The sequence below is a fragment of the Jaculus jaculus genome, chromosome 10 (genome assembly GCF_020740685.1).
Source record: "Jaculus jaculus isolate mJacJac1 chromosome 10, mJacJac1.mat.Y.cur, whole genome shotgun sequence".
NCBI classification, from domain to species: Eukaryota; Metazoa; Chordata; class Mammalia; order Rodentia; family Dipodidae; genus Jaculus; species Jaculus jaculus.
The window spans coordinates 89,502,771-89,525,293 of NC_059111.1; the positions used below are offsets into that span (position 1 = coordinate 89,502,771).

General features: G+C 44.5%; 2 protein-coding genes across 4 annotated transcripts in view; both read left to right on the plus strand.

The window, feature by feature from the left end:
* The window catches only part of Fam71f1 (family with sequence similarity 71 member F1), a 36,092-nt gene extending 24,392 nt beyond the window's left edge, over positions 1 to 11,700 (plus strand). Inside the window, exons 7-9 of the mRNA XM_045160073.1 lie at positions 702 to 824; positions 910 to 1,059; positions 11,281 to 11,700. Coding sequence (XP_045016008.1) covers positions 702 to 824; positions 910 to 1,059; positions 11,281 to 11,700 — 693 coding nt within the window. The remainder of the gene's footprint in view (positions 1 to 701; positions 825 to 909; positions 1,060 to 11,280) is intronic.
* Calu (calumenin) overlaps positions 11,673 to 22,523 on the plus strand; it is a 40,070-nt gene continuing 29,219 nt past the window's right edge. For 2 of the 3 annotated variants that reach the window (XM_045160404.1, XM_004661223.2), the window contains exon 1: positions 11,673 to 11,775. The gene's annotated coding sequence lies outside the window, so the exon portion shown is untranslated. The remainder of the gene's footprint in view (positions 11,776 to 22,523) is intronic. The other variant, XM_004661222.2, reaches the window with a different exon arrangement.

The window sequence follows — 22,523 nt, forward strand, 5'->3', positions numbered from 1 at the left end:
ATGGAAATTCAGTATTTGAGAAACAAACCACATTCACATCACTTTTTTTTTTTCGAGGTAGGGTCTCACTCTAGCCCAGGCTGACCTGGGATGCACTATGTAGTCTCAGGGTGGCCTCGAAGTCGTGGTGATCCTCCTACCTCTGTCTCCCGAGTGCTGGGATTAAAGGCATGTGCCACCATGCCCAGCCACATCACTTTTATTATAGCATATAATGTTTTTTTTGTTGTTGTTCATTTTTATTTATTTATTTAAGAGTGACAGAGAGAGAGAAAGAGGCAGATAGAGAGAGAGATTGGGTGCACCAGGGCCTCCAGCCACCACAAACGAACTCCAGATGCGTGCGCCCCCTTGTGCATCTGACTAACGTGGATCTTGGGGAATCGAGCCTCGAACCGGGGTCCTTAGGCTTCACAGGCAGCGCTTGACTGCTAAGCCATTTCTCCAGCCCTAGTAGTTTTAATTATTTAATCATTGTTGATCTCTTACCATGCCTATAAATTAAACTTTCCATAGGTTTATATATATATATGGGGGGGAATAGAATCTATCCAACTCTTGCTATCTGTGGTTTCCAGTGTTCTCTGGTCTGAGAACAGAACCTCCATAGATAAGGGAAGACTGCTGAGCCTGTGAACCTACAGAAGGGCTTTTCAGGTAATTTAGGCGCCATTGACCACTTTTCCCTCCTGTTCTCCCAGGAAGCTCTATTTGATCCACCCTTTCATGCTGAGGAGAGTCCGCGCAGCCCTCACCAACACCACACTGCAGCATCGGGCTTCAAGGACTCCATCTGGACTGAGGGGAGAAGGCTTCAGCGGAGGGCAAACTAGAGTCATCACGACACAGTGACAACACAGCCTTCCTCCTACCAGTGGTACCGTCCTCTGTGTCCGCACCACCGCACAGCCTGCATCCCGGAGCGTTGCGCTTTCGAAAGACCCGAAGCCACGAGACGACGAGGAATGCAATGCAAGGGATGCGGGCCCGGAGGAGAGGTGGATGCAAAAGCAGAAAGCAGGACATGATGGTGTTGGGAGAGATTCAGAAAGAGAGGTGGTAACAGAGGAAGCAGAAAAGACCTGGGAGAAGAAATAAGGAGAACCAGACACACATCTCTGAGAGATGCCTCGCCAGGCTTCTATTTATCTAATTGAAAACTTGACCGTAAAGCCATAAGCCAAAGAGAAAAGTGTCTTTCCTCCTCTGCTTGGGCCACTTGGGAACAACTTTATGTCTTCTTCCTTAGCCTGCCCCCTGACTTGACCTTTCTCACCCAGCCCTGGTGTTCAGACTCAGATTTGAGGCTGAGAAACATTGTTTTATAAAAATGTTTTATTTTTATTTATTTGAGAGACAGAGAGAGAGAAAGAAAGAGAAAGAGAGAGGGAGGTAGAAAGAGAGAGAATGGGCACGCCAGGGCCTCCAGCCACTGCAAACAAACTCCAGACGCATATGCCGCCTTGTGCATCTGCATTATGTGGGTCCTAATCAAACCTAGGACCATTGGCTCTGTAGGCAGCCACCTTAATCACTAAGCCATCTCTCCAACCCCTGAGGAACATTTCTTTTTTTTTTTTTAATTTTTTATTTATTTACTTGAGAGCAACAGACAGAGAGAAAGACAGAGGGAAAGAGAATGGGCGCACCAGGGCTTCCAGCCTCTGCAAACAAACTCCAGACGCATGCGCCCCCTTGTGCATCTGGCTAACATGGGCCTGGGGAACCGAGCCTCGAACCGGGGTCCTTAGGCTTCACAGGCAAGCGCTTAACCGCTAAGCCATCTCTCCAGCCCCCTGAGGAACATTTCTATCTAGGCAGTTGTAAGACAGGTGGAAAAGATAGGGTGAATTTTTCTTCTGTGTCCAAACTTCCTAGGCTTGCTAATGTCTCACTCCTACGCCAAAACCATTTCCCTTCCTCCCTCCCTCCCTCCCTTCCTTCACCTCTCTCTCTTTGTCCTCCTCCTCCTTTTTTTTTTTTTTTTTTTTTTTTTTTTAGGTAGGCTCTCACTGTATCCCAGGCTAACCTGGAATGCACTCTGTATTCTCAGACTGTCCTCGAACTCACAGTGATCCTCCTACTTCTGCCTCCGGAGTCTGGGATTAAAGGTGTGAACCCCCACACCCAGGTTCCCCCACACACACCCCAAAGCAATGTCTTTTGTTTGACAGTTCCTGAAATGTTGATGTACCTTGCCAAGTGCTCATTAAATTAGCAATTCCAGGGAGAGGAGATACACACTGAAGGTACAGGTGAGTCAGAGGTTCACAGATTTTTAGATCAAGAGGGTCAGGTGATCTATGAACTGGCCTCTGTTCAAATGGTGCTATATTGTATTCAATAAAATCCAGACCGAAAGTATTAAAATAGCTGGCCAACTCCCAAGTTGGAAAAAGATGTTTTTACAACATTTTTGCTTGTGTGTGTGTGTGTGTGTGTGTGTGTGTGTGTGTGTGTATAAAGTGGCGTGTAGTCAGCTAGGCGTGGTGGTGCATGCCTTTAATCCCAACACTCAGGAGGCGGAGGTAGGAGGATCGCCATGAGTTCAAGGCCACACTGAGACTACATAGTGAATTCCAGGTCAGCCTGGGATAGACTAAGACCCTACCTCAAAAAAACAACAAAAAAAAAAAGTGGTGTGTGTGGCGTATGCCCATATATGTGGCTTGCAGAGCCCTGTCCGCTGGAGGCCAGAGTACAACATCAGAGGATCACTCCATCACTCTTCCACCTGGTGGTGTTTTGAGCTAGAGTCTCCTTTTACTACTTCCGGTCTCTGATCCTCTTTGGGACTGGATTTATAGGCGTGCATGGCTTTTTTTTTTCTTCTAATATTTATTTGAGAGAGAGAGAGAGAGAATATGGGTACACAGGGACTCTAAGCCACTGCAAACAAACTTCAGATGCAGGTGACCCTCTCAGGTGCTTACGCAGGAAGTGCACTTAAACACTGAGCCATCTCTCCAGCCCTGTCTGGAAAGGGTCTTTGGGTGTTTTTCCTCTGGCTTAATATGTCTTAGAAGAGTCTTCAGCTTCATTGAAGTGCTTTTTAAACTGAACTAGGTAGAGGGAAAAAAAAAAGTCACTGCAAGGATGAGTTATGTCCTAACTCTTGGTGTTTCCAGTGCATAGTTGACTCATATGTCTCATGTCTTGGTTGATCTTCCTTGAATTTGTGTCCTCTGCTCTCCTCAGTCACTGGTCACCCTGTTTTTTAATTTAATTTTTTTTTTTGAATTAGCATCATTTGGTTTTTACTGTTTATTGGCAAGGGGAGAGAGAGAGAATGGGCATGCTAGGGCCCAAATGAACTCTAGATTCATGTGCCACTTTGTGCATCTGGCTCTATGTGGGTACTAGGGAATAAAACGTAGGACGCCAGTCTTTTATTTATTTATTTATTTTGCTTTTCAAGGTAGGGTTTGGCTCTAGCCCAGGCTGACCTGGAATTCACTATGTAGTCTCAGGCTGGTCTTGAACTCATGGTGATTTTCTTATCTCTGCCTCTCAAGAACTAGGATTAAAGGTGTGCGCCACTGCACCCGGCAGGACACCAGTCTTTACAAACAAATGCAAAGCTAAAGGACCCAGGTTCAATTCTCCAGGACCCACATTAGCCAGATGCACAAGGGGACACATGCATCTGGAGTTCATTTGCAGTGGCTAGAGGCCCTGGTGTGCCCATTCTCTCTCTCTCTCTCTGTCAAATAAATAAATAAGAATAGTAAATAATAATAAATAAAGCAATAAGCTGTAACGTCTTTTATACCACAGACCAGTTCTTCCCAGTTTTGAAAAAATATTTTTATTTTTGTTTGAGAGAGAGAGAGAGGCAGACAGAAAGAGAGTGTGTGGTGGTTTGATTCGGGTGCCCCCCCATAAACTTAGGTGTTCTGGTTGTTAGGTCCCCCCAGCTGATGGCAATGGGAATTTAAAGCGTCCTGGAGGCAGTGTATTGTTGAGGAAGGGCTTATGGGTGTTATAGCCATTTTCCCCATGCCAGTGTTTGGCACACTCTCCTGTTGCTATGGTCCACCTTATGTTGGCCAGGGAGTGATGTCCATTCTTTGCTCGTTTGTTTTCCCTGCCATGATGGAGCTTCCCCCTCGAGCCTGTAAGCCAAAATAGAGCATCTTGTGGGAAAAAGAGGTTTCAGTTGGGTGATTTCTACTAGCAATTTGAACTGAATTATGAGAGAGACAGAGAAAGAATATATGGGCATGACAGGGCCTCTAGCCACTGCAAATGAACTCCAGATGCATGTGCCACTTTGTATATTTGACATGGGTCCTGGAGAGTTGAACCTGGGTCCTTTGGCTATGCAGGTAAGCACCTTAACCATTAGGCCATACCTCCAGCCCCTGTTCCCAAAGTTCTACATCTGGTTCAGATCAATGGAAACTCCAGAAATACATACCTAGCTGCCAACTTATCATCTCCATTTGAAGCTCTCAAACATCTGAACATGTTCAGGCTAATCTCAGTAGTTTTTACACTTTTTATAAAAGTTTTATATGTTTATTTATTTGCAAGCAGAGGGAGAGAGAAAGAGAATGGGTGTGCCAGGGCCTCTAGCCACTGCCAATGAACTCTAGGTGCGTGTACCATTTTGCCACTCTGTACATCTGGCTTTAAGTAGGTACTGGGGAATCTAACCCCAGTCCTTAGGCTTTTTTTTTTTTTTTTTTAGGTCCTAAGGCAAGTGCCTTAATTGCTAAGCCATCTCTCCAGCCCCCAATCTCAGTATTTTTTTAAGTCAGTCTCAAGTAGCCCAGGCTGGCCTCAAACTCACTATATACCCAAAGATGACCTTGAACTCTTTGATTCTCCCCAGTGCTGGGATTATAGATGTAAGTCATCATGCCAAGCTTAACCCTCCAATATTACCTCATAAGACTTTGTCTTCCCAAAATTTCTCCATCCTGGTAAATGGAAGCTCTGTTTCCTTAGGTATTCACCTTGAAGTCATTTTTTTTTTAAAAATATTTTCATTTTAAAAATTATTTACGAGAGAGAAAGGATGAATGGGCATACCAGGGCCTCCTGCTACTACAAATGAACTCCAGATGCATGCACTAAGTTGTGCACCTAGCTTTACATGAGTACTGGGGATTTGAACCAGGGTGTGCAGACTTTGCAAGCAAGCGCTTTTAACTGCTGACCCATCTTTCCAGCCTTTATTTATTCATTTACTTGAAAGAGACAGAGAGAGTATGGACTCACTAGGGCCTCCTGCCACTGCAAACGAACTCCAGATGTATGTGCCATTTTGTGGATCTGGCTCTATGTGAGTGGTAGGGAATAGAATCTAGGCCTGAAGGCTTTGCAAGCAAGTGCATTTAACCACTGAGCCATTGTTGCTGTCAGGCTTGGTAGAAATCACCCAACCAAGAGAAGCTTGTGGGGAAAAATAGATTTATTTTGACTTACAGGCTCCATGGGGAAGCTCCACAATGGCAGGGGAAAATGATGGCATGAGCAGAGGGTGGACATCACCCCCTGGCCCACATAAGGTGTACCATAGCAACAGGAGAGTGTGCCAAACACTGGCAAGGGGGAGCTGGCTATAACACCCATAAGCCCACCCCCAACAATACACCACCTCCAGAAGGTGTTAATTCCCAAATCTCCATCAGCTGGGAACTTAGCATTCAGAACACCTAAGTTTATGGGGGAACACCTGAATCAAACCACCACAGCCATCTTCCTAGCCTGGGCTTCCAGCTTGTTAAGTGGGGCTTGGGGATTGAACTTGGGTACTCAGGCTTGAGTGGCAAGTGCTTGATCCACTGAGTCATTTCTCTAGCACCCAGCTTCTCACCTCATGTTTTTCAGTCTAAAGAGCTACTCTTACAGCTTTAGTGATTCCGGGGTCAGCTTGAGTGAGACCCTACCACAAAAAAACTAAACAAACAACAAAACCCCCCCCCAAAAGATGGGGCTAGAGAGATGGTTTAGTCGTTAAGGCATTTGCCTGCAAAGCTAAAGGACTTCAGTTCCCCAGGGCCCATGTAAGCCAGATGCACAAGGTGGCACATGCATCTGGAGTTCTTTTGCAGTGGCTGGAGGCCCTGGTGTGCCCATTCTCTCTCTCTCTCTCTCTCTCTCTCTCTCTCTCTCTCTCTCTCTCTGTTTCTAATAAATAAATAAATAAAAAACCATCCTAGCCAGATGCACAAAGGAGCACATGCATCTGGATTTTGTTTGCAATGGTTGGAGGCCCATGTGCACCCATTCTCTCTCTCTCTCCCTGCCTATTTCTGTATCTCTCTCTCAAGTAAATAAAAGAGCCAGATATGGTGGCTCACGCCTTAAAAAAAAATACTCTTAAAGTCTTAGCTAATATCCCTTCTTTCTTAAGACCCTTCCTATATCTTCCTATCTCTGTTATAGCAATGCTAGCCCATAGGACAAGATGGTGCATGTGTCTGGAGATCATTTGCAGTGGCTGGAGGCCCTGACATGCCCATTCTCTCTCTGCCTCTTTCTCTCTTTCTCAAATAAATAAAAATATTTTTTAAGGGCTGGATGAATGGTTTAGTGGTTAGGGAGCTAGCCTGTGAAACTTAGGGACCCAGGTTCAATTCCCCAGTACCCACATAAGCCAGCTGCACAAGGTAGTATGCGTCTGGAGTTTGGTGCAGTGGCTGGAGGCCCTGATGTGCCCATTCTCTCTCTCTTTCAAATAAATAAAAACAAATACCTAAATTTAAAAAAAAAATTTTTTTTTAAGAGAGAAAAGGGAGCTAGCTCAGTGCTTAAAGGCACTTGCTTGTAAAGTCTGACAGTCCAGATTTGATTTTCCAGTGCCCAAGAAAAGCCAAACTCACAAAGTGGTATATTTCTCTGGTGTTTGTTTTACAGTGGCAGGAGGCCTTTCTTCCTGTCTCTCAAATAAAAAAAAAAAAGAGAGAGAGAGAGAGAAATGGCTAGGTGTGGTGGCACACAGCTTTAATCTCAGCACTTTGGAGGCAGAGGTAGGACTGCCATGAGTTCAAGGCCACCCTGAGAATACATAGTGAATTCCAGGTCAGCCTGGGCTAGAGTGAAACCATACCTCAAAAAAAAAAAAAAAAAAAAAAAAATGGAGAGAGAGAGAACACGAACTGCAGGTTAAAGAGATGGCTTAGTGGTTACGGCACATGCCTGCAAAGCCAAGGGACCCAGGTTTGATTCCCCAGAATCCATGTAAGCCAGGTTCATAAGGTGGCACATGTGTCTGCAGTTCGTTTGCAGTGGCTGGCAGCCCTGGTGCACCCATTCTCTCTCTTTCTCAAATATACATATTAAAGAGAAATGGTAAGAGTTCTCAGTAACCTTTTGAGATGTAATTTGAAAGCCACAAAAATGGTTAGACAGACAATGGCCTCTCTTCCTTGAGATGCCCATGCCTAATCTCACTTTCTACAACTCTCAGTGAGGCCCTTATCCATGCTCTTTGGGGCTCCTTTCTTAGTATCTTTAACAAAAATTTGAACTCTAGCCGGGCATGGTGGCACATGCCTTTAATCCTAGCACTCAGAAGGCAGAGGTAGGAGGATCACCGTGAATTTGAGGCCACCCTGAGACTCCATAGTGAATTCCAGGTCAGCCTGGGCTACAGTGAGACCCTATCTCGAAAAACCAAAAAAAAAAAAAAAAAAAAAATTGAACTCTAATTCACATGGGGTGGTTTTCTTTAAATTCTTTCTAGTGTTGAAGCCATGAATCCTGGGCTTAGCCTGATTTAAAGTCCCTAAAATATTGGAGGAAGTGCTCGGGTTGCAGAGGGTGACCATATGGTGCTGTCTTGGTCCCCTCACCACTGACATTTTCACAGACACTTCCAGGGTGATGGCCTGTTGCATAACATTTTTTTTCTGGAAAGTCTATTTCTATTCACCCAAATAAGGAAATAACCAATTAAATTTCACCCCAAAAGACCATGATTTCACCCATCTAGTTTGGTGAACTAATGAGGTTACTAACAGAAGCAGAGATGAGGGGTTACTTACAGGAACATAGGACCATAGACACCTTACTGGTGGTTACTCCCTTCCCTATAGCAACTTTTTTTTTTCCTTTTTCTTTTTCTTTTTCTTTCTTTCTTTTTTTTTTTTTTCTGAGGTAGAGTCCCACTCTAGCCCAGGCTGACCTGGAATTCACTTTCTTTTTTTTTTTTTTTTTTGGTTTTTCGAGGTAGGGTCTCACTCTGGCTGACCTGGAATTAATTCTGTCATCTCAGGGTGACCTTGAACTCATAGCAATCCTCCTACCTCTGCCTCCTGAGTGCTGGGATTAAAGGCGTGCGCCACCACGCCCGGCTGAAATTCACTTTCTTGTCTCAGAGTGGCCTCTAAAACTCATGGCAATTCTCCTATCTCTGCCTCCTAAGTACTGGGATTAGAGGTGTGCACCATCACGTCCGGCTTGCAACTGTTAATTGTTTATGTGTTCTGGAGTTGGGAAGGACCCCTTACATCCTTCCTTGCACAAGGCAAAGTTGGGTTGTGGGGTTAATAACAGCTGTTCTGATGTGAAGATAGTAATGGCCATGTCACGTTCAGAAGACAGGGTTACCACTAGACTGCAGGTCTGGGGATTGAACCCAGGGCTCTGTATATGATAGGGCCTTCCATAGGCTAGGGCGGGGATAATGTCCTATTCATAATAGGTTCATCAGCACAGCACCTAGCACTGAAAGGAGGCTTTTTGTTTTGTTTTTCTGAGGGAGGGCCTCTCTCTAGCCCAGGCTGACCTGGAATTCACTATGTAATCTCCGGGTGGCCTCGAACTCACGGCGATCCTCCTACCTCTGCCTCTGGAGTGCTGGGATTAAAGGTGTGCACCACCACGCCTGGCTCAGGAAGGTGTTTTAAAGATTTAAAAATAATATTTTCTGAGGCAGCCTGTGTGTAATTCTGTGAGAAGTGCCTTCCTGAAGGAATCACTTTCAATGTCATTGTATGCCTTAAGTAGGTAGGTTCCCTGTCCAAACTTGGCATCTATGCCTTCCTAGGTGGCTTTATCTCCCTCATCCTTTACCCAGTAACTCCTGTTCTACCCTGTCCACCCGCCCCCCCTCCGGCCCCCACAATCCCAGTATCCTTGTCCTGGTTTTCTTTTGTCTGAATTGTTTTGGGACTCCTTTGGTCCAATTTTAGTCACTGTATGAAGCCCTCTGGATATCACCTAGGGCCACCAACACTTTTGGAGGCAAGGTCTCACTACTCCAGCCCAGGCTGACCTAGAACTCACTCTGTAGCTCCAGGCCGGTGTTGGTGATTCTTCTGGGATTAAAGGTGTCCGCCACCATACCTGGCTTTTAAATATATATATATATATGTATATATATGTATATATATGTATATATGTACATATGTATATATGTATATATATGTATGTATGTACATGTATATATGTATGTGTATATATATACACACATACACACACACATACATACATACATATATATATATATTTTTTTCAATTTCTATATTTACAGACAACAAAGCATGGTATTTCCCTCCCCTCCCCTCCCCCACTTTCCCCTTCATAACTCTCTTCGTTAGTCTCTCTTTTAATTTGATGTAATCATCTTTTTCTCCTATTATGAGGGTCTTGTGTGGGTATTGCTAGGCACTGTGAGGTCTTGGATATTGAGGCCAAATCTATCCGGACAGCTGTATGTCAGGAGTGGTACCCTTCCTTTGGCTCTTACATTCCTTCTGCCCCCTCTTCCGCAGTGGACCCCTTAGCCTTGGAGGGTGTGAGATGTTTCAGTGCTGGACACTCCTCCATCCCTTCTTCTCAGCACTATGTTGTCTTTTGGGTCATCCCAGGGGTCATCTCCATCTGAAAAGCCTCTCTAACCAGATGTGAGAGTATCATTAATATGAGTATGAACATTAAGTGTAGTGTTTTCAGGGCAATTTGTTGACAGTAATATATGCACTTATTCAGACAAGAGCAGGCTTTATAACCTAAGGCTCATGGCCATCCTTGCCATAGACTTTTGATTAGGTTTTCAGTACCAGGCATGTATTCCCTCCCATAGAGTGGGCCTTCAGTCCAGTTAGAGAGCAGTTGGTTTCCCCCAGAGCAGACATGCCACTATTGCACTCATTCGGTCATTTGGCCTGTCTGGCCAAACTTGAGGTATCCAGTGTCCACTGTTTTCATTGCTGATGACTTCTGTCTCCCATAAAACTATATACAGTGCAGTTTTTTTTCCAGCTTTCAGTTGGCTGGGCTACAGGGAGACGGTTTTCTGCTGAGCACCAACTTGATTTCTCAGTGACTTTGCCACTGAGGCATGTGAAGTCTTCAGCAGTAGTCTTACCATCTCTTAAGGGGAACCAGGGGCCTTGGATGCCTGGCTTCTCCTCCCCCTCCCCCCACCCGTTCCAACACTTTCGTTTGCAAACAGTAGTTGTCAGCCTTTTATTTTGGCACTTAAAAGTGAGCCAATTTACCTTGTATTTAGCTTTCATGAGCTTACCACTTGTATCTGCCAGTCTTAAACTCTAGAGGCTTTATGTGCTAATAACAGATTTTCTTCCATTTCTATGGAAAACATAGGAACCCTCAGTCAATATGTGTTTTAATTTCATGGCACTAAACTGCATAGGCGTTGGGCTGGGAGTTAAACTGGAAAAGGGCTTACCAAGAATTTTGGGTCTGGCCCTGGGTGGTCACCCCCCCTCATGACTTATTCCTCTTAAATTAGGCACATCCAATATAGTAGAATCCATATATGCACTTGCTTAACATTACTTATCATTTTTCTATTTTTTAATTTTTTTGATCATTTTTAAACTTTTTTTTTTCTTTTAATCATTCTTTTTTCTTTGACCTGGGCTGTGAGTTCAGAACTGCAGATACAAAGGTCAAGCCAATCCGATTCTGGCACTTTGGTCCAAAAGAGGATGGATGGAAAAGAAACGTTATATAGCAAATAAATAAAAAAAAATATTGGCGGTGTACCGAAGAAGCAAAGTGTTCTGCAGAGAAATAAGGGAAGTACCATTGTGTTTAGCGGGATCGGGACAGGCTTCTAGAGCTCACGCCTGAGCTGGGACTTCTAATGGGCTTTCCGCTTAGACGGAAAAAAAAATCAGGAGAAAACACTTCTTTCAGGCAAGAGGGAATTGCTTGGTGAACCAAGACGAGGTAGATGTGAAAAGGACGCCAGGCGGTTTGAGAAAGCGGAGAGGTGCGTGGCCGGAGGGCAAGATGCTGGGAAACGAAGCCGAAAGCTACCCGGCGGACAGGATGAAGAACGTCCACTTAAACTAGGGCGGCGGCGCGGAAAAGCGAGAAGCTGGGATGGTTCGTTCCCCAAAGGGCAGCGACGGGCCCCGGGGGGGACGAGAAGACAACTGCCAGGCTCACGCCGAGCCCGCGCGTGGAGGGTGCGAACGAAGACGTGGCGGCCGCGCCCACACGCCGCCGCGGGAGCTGGGGACCGCGGCCCGGCGCCTCCGCAGGACGGCTGAGCGCACTTGGGCGGGAATCCGGTCCACGCAACTCAGCGCGCTCGCGGGGACGTGGCGCTTTCCAGCCAATCCGGGCCACGCGATGCTAGCACCAATGGCAGCCTGGGGAAGCGACGCGTCGGCGACGAGGTGGTTGCTGATTGGTCAGGAGGCCTTCGAATCGGGCGGGGCGGGGCGGGGCGCGGAGCCGCTTCCGGCGGGGCGGTGCTTGCGCGCGTGAGCCGAGCCGTGGGTGAGCAGCGGCCACTGTGTCCCCCCCTCTCCACTACCTGCCTTGCGAGAGCTACCGCGGAAGGTAAGCGCGGCGGTGCTGGGCCCCTGGTGTGTCTGGGTTTCTTGATCTCGTTTGCGGTCTGACCCTCGGCCTTGTTCGGGGCGCGGCGTGCCTCTTCTTCCTTCCCGGCCCTGTCTCCTCTCCCCTCCCCCGCCTTCGCCGGGTCCCGGGCCTGACGCTCTTTCCCGGCCCCTGGCCGTCCGCGCGCAGCCTGAGTTGCGCCTCCCGGGCTCGCCGTCCTGCACGCTTTGGGGAGAGGGCTGTGACCTGGCGAGCTCCGGTCTTCAACCCCCCCCCCCGCGCCCTACCCCACCAAGCCCTGCGTCCGGTTTTGTGTCTGCCTTGCTGCGTCCTTGTTCTGCACTCCGGGACCCCCTCCATTTACTTGGTGTCCTTTAGGTCTAGAGGGTCACTTTGTTTCCTGAAGGTCGAAGGGCGTGGGATAGAGTCATTGTAACAGCTCCCCGCCACTTCCCCACTTCCCCCGGCCTGCTTGGATCTGCCAACCCCACCCCAAGGCCACATCCCGAGAGTGGGTTTGTGTGTGCCAAGAAAAGTCTTGTTCCTTGATTTAAAGGGTATATAGGAACAGGGGAGAAAGAGAAAGAAAACATGTTATGTTTTAAAACATTTCCTAAGGTTGAAAGAAAAACTTCAATGTTTGGCTGCATGTTAAGTCATTAATAGAAAACAGCTTTCAAAGGTTTATTAAGGAATTAGGTTGTTTGTAATCGTAGGTCCCATTTCTGATTTTTTTTGGTCTGCTGTGTACAGAAGTAAACTGAATTCCCTACAGCTCTTGTGACTAAGAGTATCGTTGAGTGGTTTGCAATCTGGAAAGTTTCACATCAAGTGTGAAAACTCAATGGATAGCTTGCTGAAGCTTTTGGGGCTTTGATCTGAATTCCCAAGTATGTAAAGCTCCAAAATAGAGTTTATTTAAAGAATTGAATTACATTCACTTTCTGTCTTGGTTCATAAAGTCACTGTTAGTGAATTGGGAATTATGGTGCTTCTAGTTTTCTGTTCTTAAATATTTTTATTTATTTATTTATTTGGCAGAGAAAGAGAGAAATGGGGTGCGCCAGGGCCTCCAGCTGCTGCAAACAAACTCCAGATGCATGCATCCCCTTGTGCATCTGGCTAACATGGGTCCTGGGGAGTCGAACCTGGGTCCTTTGGCTCTACAGGCAAACTCCTTAACTGCTAAGCCATCCCTCCAGCTCTTTTTTTTTTTCTTTATTGCAAACAGTGAGTGAGACAGAGAAAGAATGGGCACGCTAGGGCTTCTTGCCTTACTGCAAATGAACTCCAAACACATAGTGCCACCTTGTGCATATAGTTTTAAGTGGGTAGTGGAGAATGGAACCCGGACGGTCATACTTTGCAGGCAGGCCTTTAACCACCGAGCCATCTCTTCAGCCCTTAAATATTTTTATTTTATTTGCAAGCCGGGGGTAGGGGGGAAGAAGGAGAGAGAGAAAGAAAGAAAAACAGTGAGACCGTGGGCACGCCAGGGCCTCTTGCTGCACTGCAAACAAACGCCAGATGCATAGGTTACTTTGTGCATCTGCCTTTATGTGGGTACTGGAGAATTAAACCCCCGCTGTTAGGCTTTACAAGCAAGCTCCTTTAACTGTTGAGCCATCTCCCCAGCCCCCTAGTTTGTTTTCATAATCATATTTATTTGAGCTAGAAGGCAGAGAACCTTGGCATTTCTGATAAATTTATTATTTACTATACCTGGAACTTGACCCAAGACAAAGGTGTATTTGACCTCATTTGGTAGAGTGAATTTTACTGTCAGACAGTAATAATTGAAGAATTTGTGGAAATCCCAACGAGGGACCAGAGATAACCTAAAATGTTTATGTGGAGAGTAAAATCAGCTTTTCCCTTATCTGAGTTTTCCAATGTTTCAGGGGTCCCCAACAGGGTGGGCTCTTTTTAAAATCACAACCAGGAGACTCAAGATCACACTCAGCATATATAAAAATAAATTAAGTATGCTGCTAGAGTGGATGATACTCAAGAGAGCTTTGAAACCCATATCTCATCATCATTCTTAATTAGGGATATTTTTGCCTGCTACTTGACTTTTAGCCAGATCCAGTAAGGGGAATTGGGAGTTGGAGATGTCACAGCAGATGGGCAGAAGACACATTGCTTTCATTTATCCAGTGAAATGTCATACAAACTAAAGATAGTGTTTTATATACATTGCATCAGTGTATGAGATCAGAACATCGGTATTTACACAGATTTTGTGTAACATGGGTGTGCCAGGGCTAGCCCTTGGAAATACTTATTTAACCCTAAGGCTCTACAGTCTCTAGGACCTCTTAATAATTTATATATTAAGAGTTAACACAGCTGAAATAACACTTTTGCCTGTACCTGGCGTTTAGCCAGATCCAGAAAAGGGAATTGGACGTTGGAGAGCTTACTAGATAGGCAGAAAGTACTTGGCTGCCAAGTTAATGCAGTAATAGCATTGGTATTTAAAAAGTGCAAGACATTCTATTGGAAAGAGAGGGATACCTATACTAGCAGAGAGGTAGAAATATTTTCAGGGCTGGAGAGATGGCTTAGCGGTTAAGCGCTCGCCTGTGAAGCCTAAGGACCCCGGTTCGAGGCTTGGTTCCCCAGGTCCCACGTTAGCCAGATGCACAAGGGGGCGCACACATCTGGAGTTCATTTGCAGAGGCTGGAAGCCCTGGTGTGCCCATTCTCTCTCTCTCTCCCTCTATCTGTCTTTCTCTCTGTCTCTGTCGCTCTCAAATAAATAAAATATTAGAAAAAGAAATATTTTCAAAAATGTAGACTATGCTGGTATAATGGCTAGTGTCTGTAATCCCAGCTTTTGGGAGTATGAGTCAGGAGGATTGCCTTAAGTTTGAGGCTAGCCTGGGCAACCTAGTGAGTTCTTGACCAGCCTGAAATCATACTTCCAATGTGATCATAGTAGATAGGTCTTTTGGTGTAGGATTTTAAAAATTATTTAGATAGGGGCTGGAGAGATAACTTACCGGTTAAGGCGCTTGCCTATGAAGCTTAAGGACCCTTGTTCAACTCTCCAGATTCCATGTAAGCCAGACACATAAAGGTGAGGTAAGCACAAGGTCGCAAATCCCACTAGGTGGCATAAGCAGCTGGAGCTGGATTGCTGTGGCTGAGGCCGCTTCTGTCTCTTTGAAAAAAATTTATTTACCTGAGCATGGTGGTACATGCCTTTAATCCAGACCTCAGGAGGCAGAGGTAGGAGGATCTCCATGAGTTCAAGGCCACCCTGAGATGACATTCCAGGTCAGCCTGAGCTAGGGGGAGACCCTACCTTGAAACCCTCCCCCCACCAAAAAAAAAAAAAAATATATATATATATATGTATATATGTATATATATATTAAGGTAGGCTAAAGTAACTACCAAATTTTCAGGCTTAATGCATACTACCTGTATGCAGCAAAATTTACTACCACGTATCAAAGCTTTTTGTTCATTTTGCATAGCATTTCCTTTGACAGATATACGTGTGTGTGTGTGTGTGTGTGTGTGTGTGTGTATTTTTTTTTTTTTTTTTTTTTTGAGGCAGGGTTTCCCTCTAGCTCATACTGACCTAGAATTCAGTAATCTCTTACCTCAATCTCCTGAATCCTGGGATTATAGGCATGAGCCACCATGCCTAGACAACTAATTATGTGTTAAATTTTCATTAAAAGGGATGCCTTGTTTTTAAATTTATTTTAGAGAGAGACAGAAATAAGGAAAGAAGGGGAGAATGAGTATGTACTGCAAATGAACTCCAGATACATGTGTCACTTTGTGCATCTGGGTTTATGTAGGTACTGAGGAATTGGACCCTGGCCATCAGGCTTTGCAAACAAGCACTTATAACCACTAAGCCATCTTTTCAGCCCCTTCCAGAATTTCTAGCACCTTTTTCTTAAAAGAAAATTTGGGTTCTATAGCCAGAAGAAATTTAAATTTATGCGGGATTGCTTTAGTTGTAAAACTAATGAAACCTGAATAATAGTTTGTCATTCTCAGAGCTCCCAAAGTCAATTTTGCATTTTCACGTACTCAGCTGTCTTGTAAATGTTCGTCCACACAATTAATTTAATTAGAATGTATGAACGAACTAGTGCAAATAGACTGTCACTAGATAAATGTCAAATGAGGGCTGGAGAGATGGCTTAGCGGTTAAGTGCTTGCCTGTGAAGCCTAAGGACCCCGGTTCGAGGCTCGCTTCCCCAGGTCCCACGTTAGCCAGATGCACAAGGGGGCGCATGCGTCTGGAGTTCGTTTGCAGAGGCTGGAAGCCCTGGCGCACCCATTCTCTCTCTCTCTCTCCCTCCCTCTGTCTTTCTCTCTGTGTCTGTTGCTCTCAAATAAATAAATAAATAAATAATTAAAAAAAAAAAAGAAATGTCAAATGGCTTGTCAGTATCATTCTTATCAAAGGATCAAGGATGACATTGCTTTATGTGATAATTTCCTGATACTTGCACTAAGTTTGTAAGTGAAGAAAGCCAGATAGCTAACATGATAACTTTAGTTTCTGGATTTCACAATGTAGATCTTAAGATAGTTAAGTGAAATTGTTTCCGCCTGTTACCCCAATCTCCAGTTAAAGGAGACATGTAAGCATTTGTGTCCTTCCTGTGCTCTTTTAAGGAGAAGTGTCTTTTCTGCTGAATGTCCAGTTCAGACCTGGAGTTTATTATTTTACTTATTTACTTCTTTGTAAATGGGCACACCAGGGCCTCTAACCACTACAAACAAACATGTGCCACCTTGTGCATTTTGGCATACATGTGTTTCACAGGCAAAAAGCACCTTAATTGTTATGTCCTCCCTCTAGCCCAGGACCTGGAATTTTGCCACCACACTCATTTCTCCCACTTGTTACCATTAAGCAATGGGTCTTTGGTCAACCAGAGTAATTATGGGATATCATAGTATTTATGTTCCTGAGGAGCTGACCTTAGTACAGACATCTGTTTTTCTGAAGCAACGTACTTGAAGTGTTGTATGAAGAGCACATCTTACCAAAAGCACCAGAAGGAAAGGCCAGGGGAGTGGACAGAATTTAAAGATTTCAAGGAATTTATTTTGGGGGGGGGTTGAGGTAGGATCTCACTCTGGCCCAGGCTGACCTGGAATTCACTTTTGTAGTCTCGGGTGGCCTCAAATTCACAGCCAGTCCTCCTACCTCTGCCTCCCAAGTGTTGGGACTTATATGCCACCATGCCCAGCTTTTTTCCTTTTTGAACTAGTGTCTCATGTATCCCATACTGGCTTTGAACTCATTATGTAGTTGAGGATGACTTTGAATTTTTAATCTTGTCTCTGAGGTGTTGGGATAACAGATATGTATCTACGGTGCCCGGCTTATGTGGTGCTGGAGATTGAAGCCAGGGCTTTGGTCAAGCAGTCTACCAGCTAAGCTGTATCTGCAATCCCTTAAGGAAATTTTGGAATGGACAGAGGAAACAGATTGTTAAGACTTATTATTACTAAAATCAAGCTTTGGGGCTGGAGAGATGGCTTAGCAGTTAAGGCACTTGCCTGTGAAGCCTAAGGACCCAGGTTTAATTCCCCAGAATGTATGCAAGCCAGATGCACATGGTGGTGCATGTGTCTGGAGTTCATTTGCAGTGGCTGGAGTCCCTAGCATGCCCATATTCTCATATTCTCTGTCTCTCAAATAAATAAATAATAATAAATATATATATATTTTGATCAAGCTTGTGTTCTTTTCTTTTGTAGTCTCAGGGTGGTCTTGAACTCATGGCAGTCCTCCTACCTCTGCCTCTGGAGTGCTGTGATTAAAGGCGTGCGCCACCACAACTGGCTACAAAAGTTTTTATTCAAAAGTGTGTATGCACCAGGGTCTCTTGTCACTGGAAATGGAATTCCATACACTTGGGCCATATCTTGCATGAGGCTTTATATGGGTGGCTTGTGGATTGAACCTGGGTTGGCAGGCTTTGCAAGCAAACCCCTTTATAACCACTGAATCATTTTCTCAGACCTGTTTTATTTATTTATTGTTTTTGTGACTGGGGCTCTCTGTAGCCCAAGATAGTCTGAAAGTCCCTTTATAGCTCAGGTTGGCCTAAGACTCATGATGATCCTCCTAAATACTGGAATTACAGGCATGAGCCACCACACGCCTGGTTTTTATTTTGTTTTCATAAGAAAAAATTTGCTACCCTTAATAGAGGGGAAATACAGAATTTTAGATACATACTTGACATGTCATTTGAGAAATAGGAGATGGGTGTAGTGCATTTTCACTACCCTTGTTTTACTTTCTAAATCACGTGGTAAAAGCTCATTTAACTAAGTAACCATTTATGTATATCCCATTTTTCCTAATATGCTGATGTAAACTGTTGAAGGGGGTGAGAAAAATGAACAGAGTCATTTAGCTTTTTTTGTTTGTTTGTTTTAGGTAGGGTCTCACTCAAGCTCAGGCTGACCTGGAATTCGCTATGTAGTCTCAGAGTGGCCTTGAACTCACAGCGATCCTCTTACCTCTGTCTCCTGAATGCTGGGATCAAAGGTGTGCATTACACACCTGGCATCATGTAGCTTTCTATTATTTGGTTTCAAATTAATTGAAAAGAGAAGCATACTTTACAATTAAACTCCACTTACGGGGATGGAGAAATGCCTTAGCAGTTAAGGCACTTGCCAGCATAAGGATCCTGTTCAGTTTCTCAGTACCTACGTAAGCCACATGCACAAGGTGGCATATGCATCTGGAGTTCATTTGTAGTGACTAGAGTCCCTGGCATGCCCATTCTCTCTTTATCAGACTCTTCTCCCCCTCTCTAATAAGTAAATAAATAAATACTTAAAACAAAGTAAACTCCACCAATGTAATTTTCAAATGCCTTGCTTGAAGCCCCCTGTATTGTTTCTTCTCATACCTTCCCATGGAAAATACGCTTGTCTTATGGGGGTTAGCCTTTGCTCCTACTTGAGATTTTTTTTAAAAAATATTTTATTTATTTGGGAGAGAGAAAAAGAGGCACACAGAGGGAGGGGGAGAGAGAGAATGAGCACGCCAGGGCATTCAGCCACTGCAAACAAAGTCCAGATGCATGTACCCCCCTGTGCATCTGGCTTACGTGGGTCCTGGGGAATCCTGGTTACTTTGGCTTTGTAAGGTAAACGCCTTAATCACTAAGCCATCTCTCCAGCCTGAGTTTTGGTGTTTCAAGGTAGGGTTTCACTCTAGCCCAGGCTGAGCTGGAATTCATTATTTAGTCTCAGGCTGGCCTTGAACTCATAGTGATCCTCTTACTTCTGTCTTCTGAGTGTTGAGATTAAAGGCATGTACCACCACACCTGGCTCACTTGAGATTTTTTTAAAATTCATATTCATTTATTTATTTATTTTTATTTGAGCGAGATAAAAAGAGAGGATGGCTGCATCAGGGCCTTTAGCAGCTGCAAATGAACTCCAGGTGCATGTGTCACCTTGTGCATCTGGCTTATGTGGGTCCTGGGGAATTGAACCTGGGTCCTTTGGATCTCTCCAGCCTAAGTTTTTATATTTTTTTTTCTCAATTTTTATTAACATTTTCCATGAAGTTTATTTTCGAGGTAGGATTTCACTGTAGTCCAGGCTGACCTGGAATTCACTATGTCGTCTCAGGGTGGCCTCGAACTCACAGTGATTCTCCTACCTCAGCCTCCCGAGTGCTGGGATTAAAGGCATGTACTGCCATACCTGACTTTTTTTTAAAAACTGTATATAGGTGTAGGTAAATCTGACACAGGTTTGCAGGTTATGTGTGTCTTTGGGTGGTTGGATGTGAGCCTGTATCTATAAAAACAAAAGAGGCTTTAAAAAATTTTTTATTTTATTTATTTCAGAGAGAGAGAGCAAGTGAGCATGGGCGTGCCAGGGCCTTCAGCCACTGTAAACAAACTCCAGGTGCCTGGGCCACCTTGTGCACCTGGCTTATGTGGGTCCTGGGGAATCAAGCCTGGGTCCTTTGGCTTGGCAGGCAAATGCCTTCACTAAGCCATCTCTCCAGCCCAAACAAGAGGCTTTTTAAGCAAAGATTCTAATAGTTGGTATATGTGGGTACAAAGAACTTTTTTTTCTAAAGTAGAAATTAAGGGCTGGAGAGATGGCTTAGCTGTTAAGGCACTTGCCTTACAAGCTTAAGGACTCAGGTTCGATGCCCCAGTACCCATGTAAGCAGATTCATAAGGTGGCACACGCATCTGGAGTTTATAGAGACTAGAGGCTCTGGCACATCCATTCTCTCCCCCCCCCCTCCTTTTTCTCTAAAATTTAAATAAATTTAAAGTAGTAGTTAAGAGCTGGGGAGATGGGTTTGTGGTTAAAGCACTTGCCTGCAAAGCCTAAGGATCCATGTTCAACTCCCCAGAACCCACGTAAGTCAGGTGTACATGTTGGCGCATGCATCTCAAATTTATTTGCAGTGGCTAGAGGCTCTGGTATGTCCATTCTCCCTCTCCATAAATAAATTAAAATATTTTTAAAAATTTAAAGTAGAAATTAAGTTTTAAAAAATATTTTATATTTTCAAAGCACAGATCTCATTGCCTGCTGCAGAGGTGAAGACTGGGTGGGGCCATAGGTTTTGCTCATCAGCTGGTCCTTGGTGACCCTTTTGGCAGCAGTAGTAAGATAGAAACCCAGATTTCGCAGTGAGGGTGGGTGTTGAGCAAACTGAGGCAGGCAGCAGCAGTGTGGCTACTTGAGTTCAAGTGAAGGTAAGCTTGGAAAAAACCAAGACTGGGGCTGGAGAGATGGTTTAGCAGCTAAGCGTTTGCCTGTGAAGCCTAGGGACCCTGTTTCGAGGTTCAGTTCCCCAGGACCACATTAGCCGATGCACAAGGGGCACATGCGTCTGGATTTTGTTTGCGGTGGCTGGGGGCCCTGGCATGCCCATTCTTTCCCTCTCTCTCTATCTGCCTCTTTCTCTGTTTGTCGCTCTCAAATAAATAAATAAAAATAGGGCTGGAGAGGTGGCTTAGCAGTTAAGCGCTTGCCTGTGAAGCCTAAGGACCCCAGTTCGAGGCTCGGTTCCCCAGGTCCCACATTAGCCAGATGCACGAGGGGGGCGCACGCGTCTGGAGTTCGTTTGCAGAGGCTGGAGGCCCTGGCGCGCCCATTCTCTCTCTCTCCCTCTGTCTTTCTCTCTGTGTCTGTCGCTCTCAAATAAATAAATTAAAAATTAAAAAAAAAAAACCAAAATTAAAAAAAAAACAAACAAGACTGATTCTGTGTAGTAGGGAACCTGACAAATGTTGATGGATGGAATGAAGGAACCTATACAGGGTTAGGAATTGCAAGTTTAAAAGGGAAAGGAAAGAGGATGGATACATGATAAACATAGACTTCTTGTATCTTCTCAAGATGTTAAGCTTCTGACTTACATGTGCTGCATGTCTCAAAACTTTGTATAGTATCCTTTCCGGGCCCTAGAAGTGTTTAAGCATTTGTCTATTTTGTAACATTTGGGGGTTGTTAGAATATTACTCAGTATTTTATTCTGGGGATGTAATTGACCATTTATAAAAGTTCCTCAGTGGAAAGTCCTCTTATTAGTAGTTACAAGGAAATCCTTTGTTTCAGTAACTTGATTTTATTTGCTTCTATGAGCCTCTAACATAGATACCATTTGTGTGTATCATTGAACATCAGCAGCATGTCCTGTCCCTGTTTCTAGAGTTGTATTTATCTGTTGTCATTTTGCCCTACAAGTATCTTCACTTATATTTGAATTTAAGAGAGCTCTTGAACCTCTAGGTTTCTCTTTACTGTTCCAAATTTACTGAAGAGTTGAACTACTGAAGGATCAAATGGAGTGTTTGATACATTGAACAGTGTGTGTGTGTGTGTGTGTGTGTGTGCGCGCGTGTATAATTTCTTTTTTGTGTGTTGGCTGGGGAGATGGTTCAGTAGTTAAAGGTATGTTTGCTTGCAAAACCTGCTGGTCTGGGATTCATGTCCTCAGAACTCATGTAAAGCTGGTCACAAAGTGGCAGCTTTCTTCTGGAGCTCATTTGCAGCTTTTGAAACAGGGTCTCACTCTAGCCCAGGCTGCTCCAGAACACCCTCTGTAGCTCCAGGCTGGCCTGGAACTCTTGGCAATCCTCCTACTTCTTCCTCTGGAGGGCTGGAATTAAGGTGTGCACCATCATGCCCAACTGTTTTTAATTTTTTTTAATTAATTTTACCTGTTAGAGAGAGGGGCAGATAGAGACAGAAAGAATGGGTGCGTCAGGGCCTTGGGCTACAGCAAATGAACTCCAGATGCACGTGTCACCTTGTGCGTCTGGCTTATGTGGGTCCTGGAGACTGGAACCTGGGTCCTTAGGCTTTGCAGGTAAGCATCTTAACCACTAAACCATCCCTCCAGCAAGGTTTCTTTTTTTTTTTTTTCCAAAATATTTTATTTATTTATTGGGGACAGAGAGCAAGAAAGAAGTAGATAGGATGGGCATACCAGGGCTTCCATATACATGCATACAAACTCCAGATATATGCATCACCTTGTGCATCTGGCTTATGTGGGTCCTGGGGAATTATACCTGGGTCCTTAGGCTTCTCAAGCAAGCACCTTAACTGCTAAGCCTTCTCTCCAGCCCTAATTTTTTTTTTTTTAATGATTTTAAACTGTTATTGAGTATCTTTGTATATTGGGCATTTTGACAGGATGGCATGAAACAGTTGAGGAACTTTGAGAGCACAGCCAAGTTAACAGTGTAAGGGT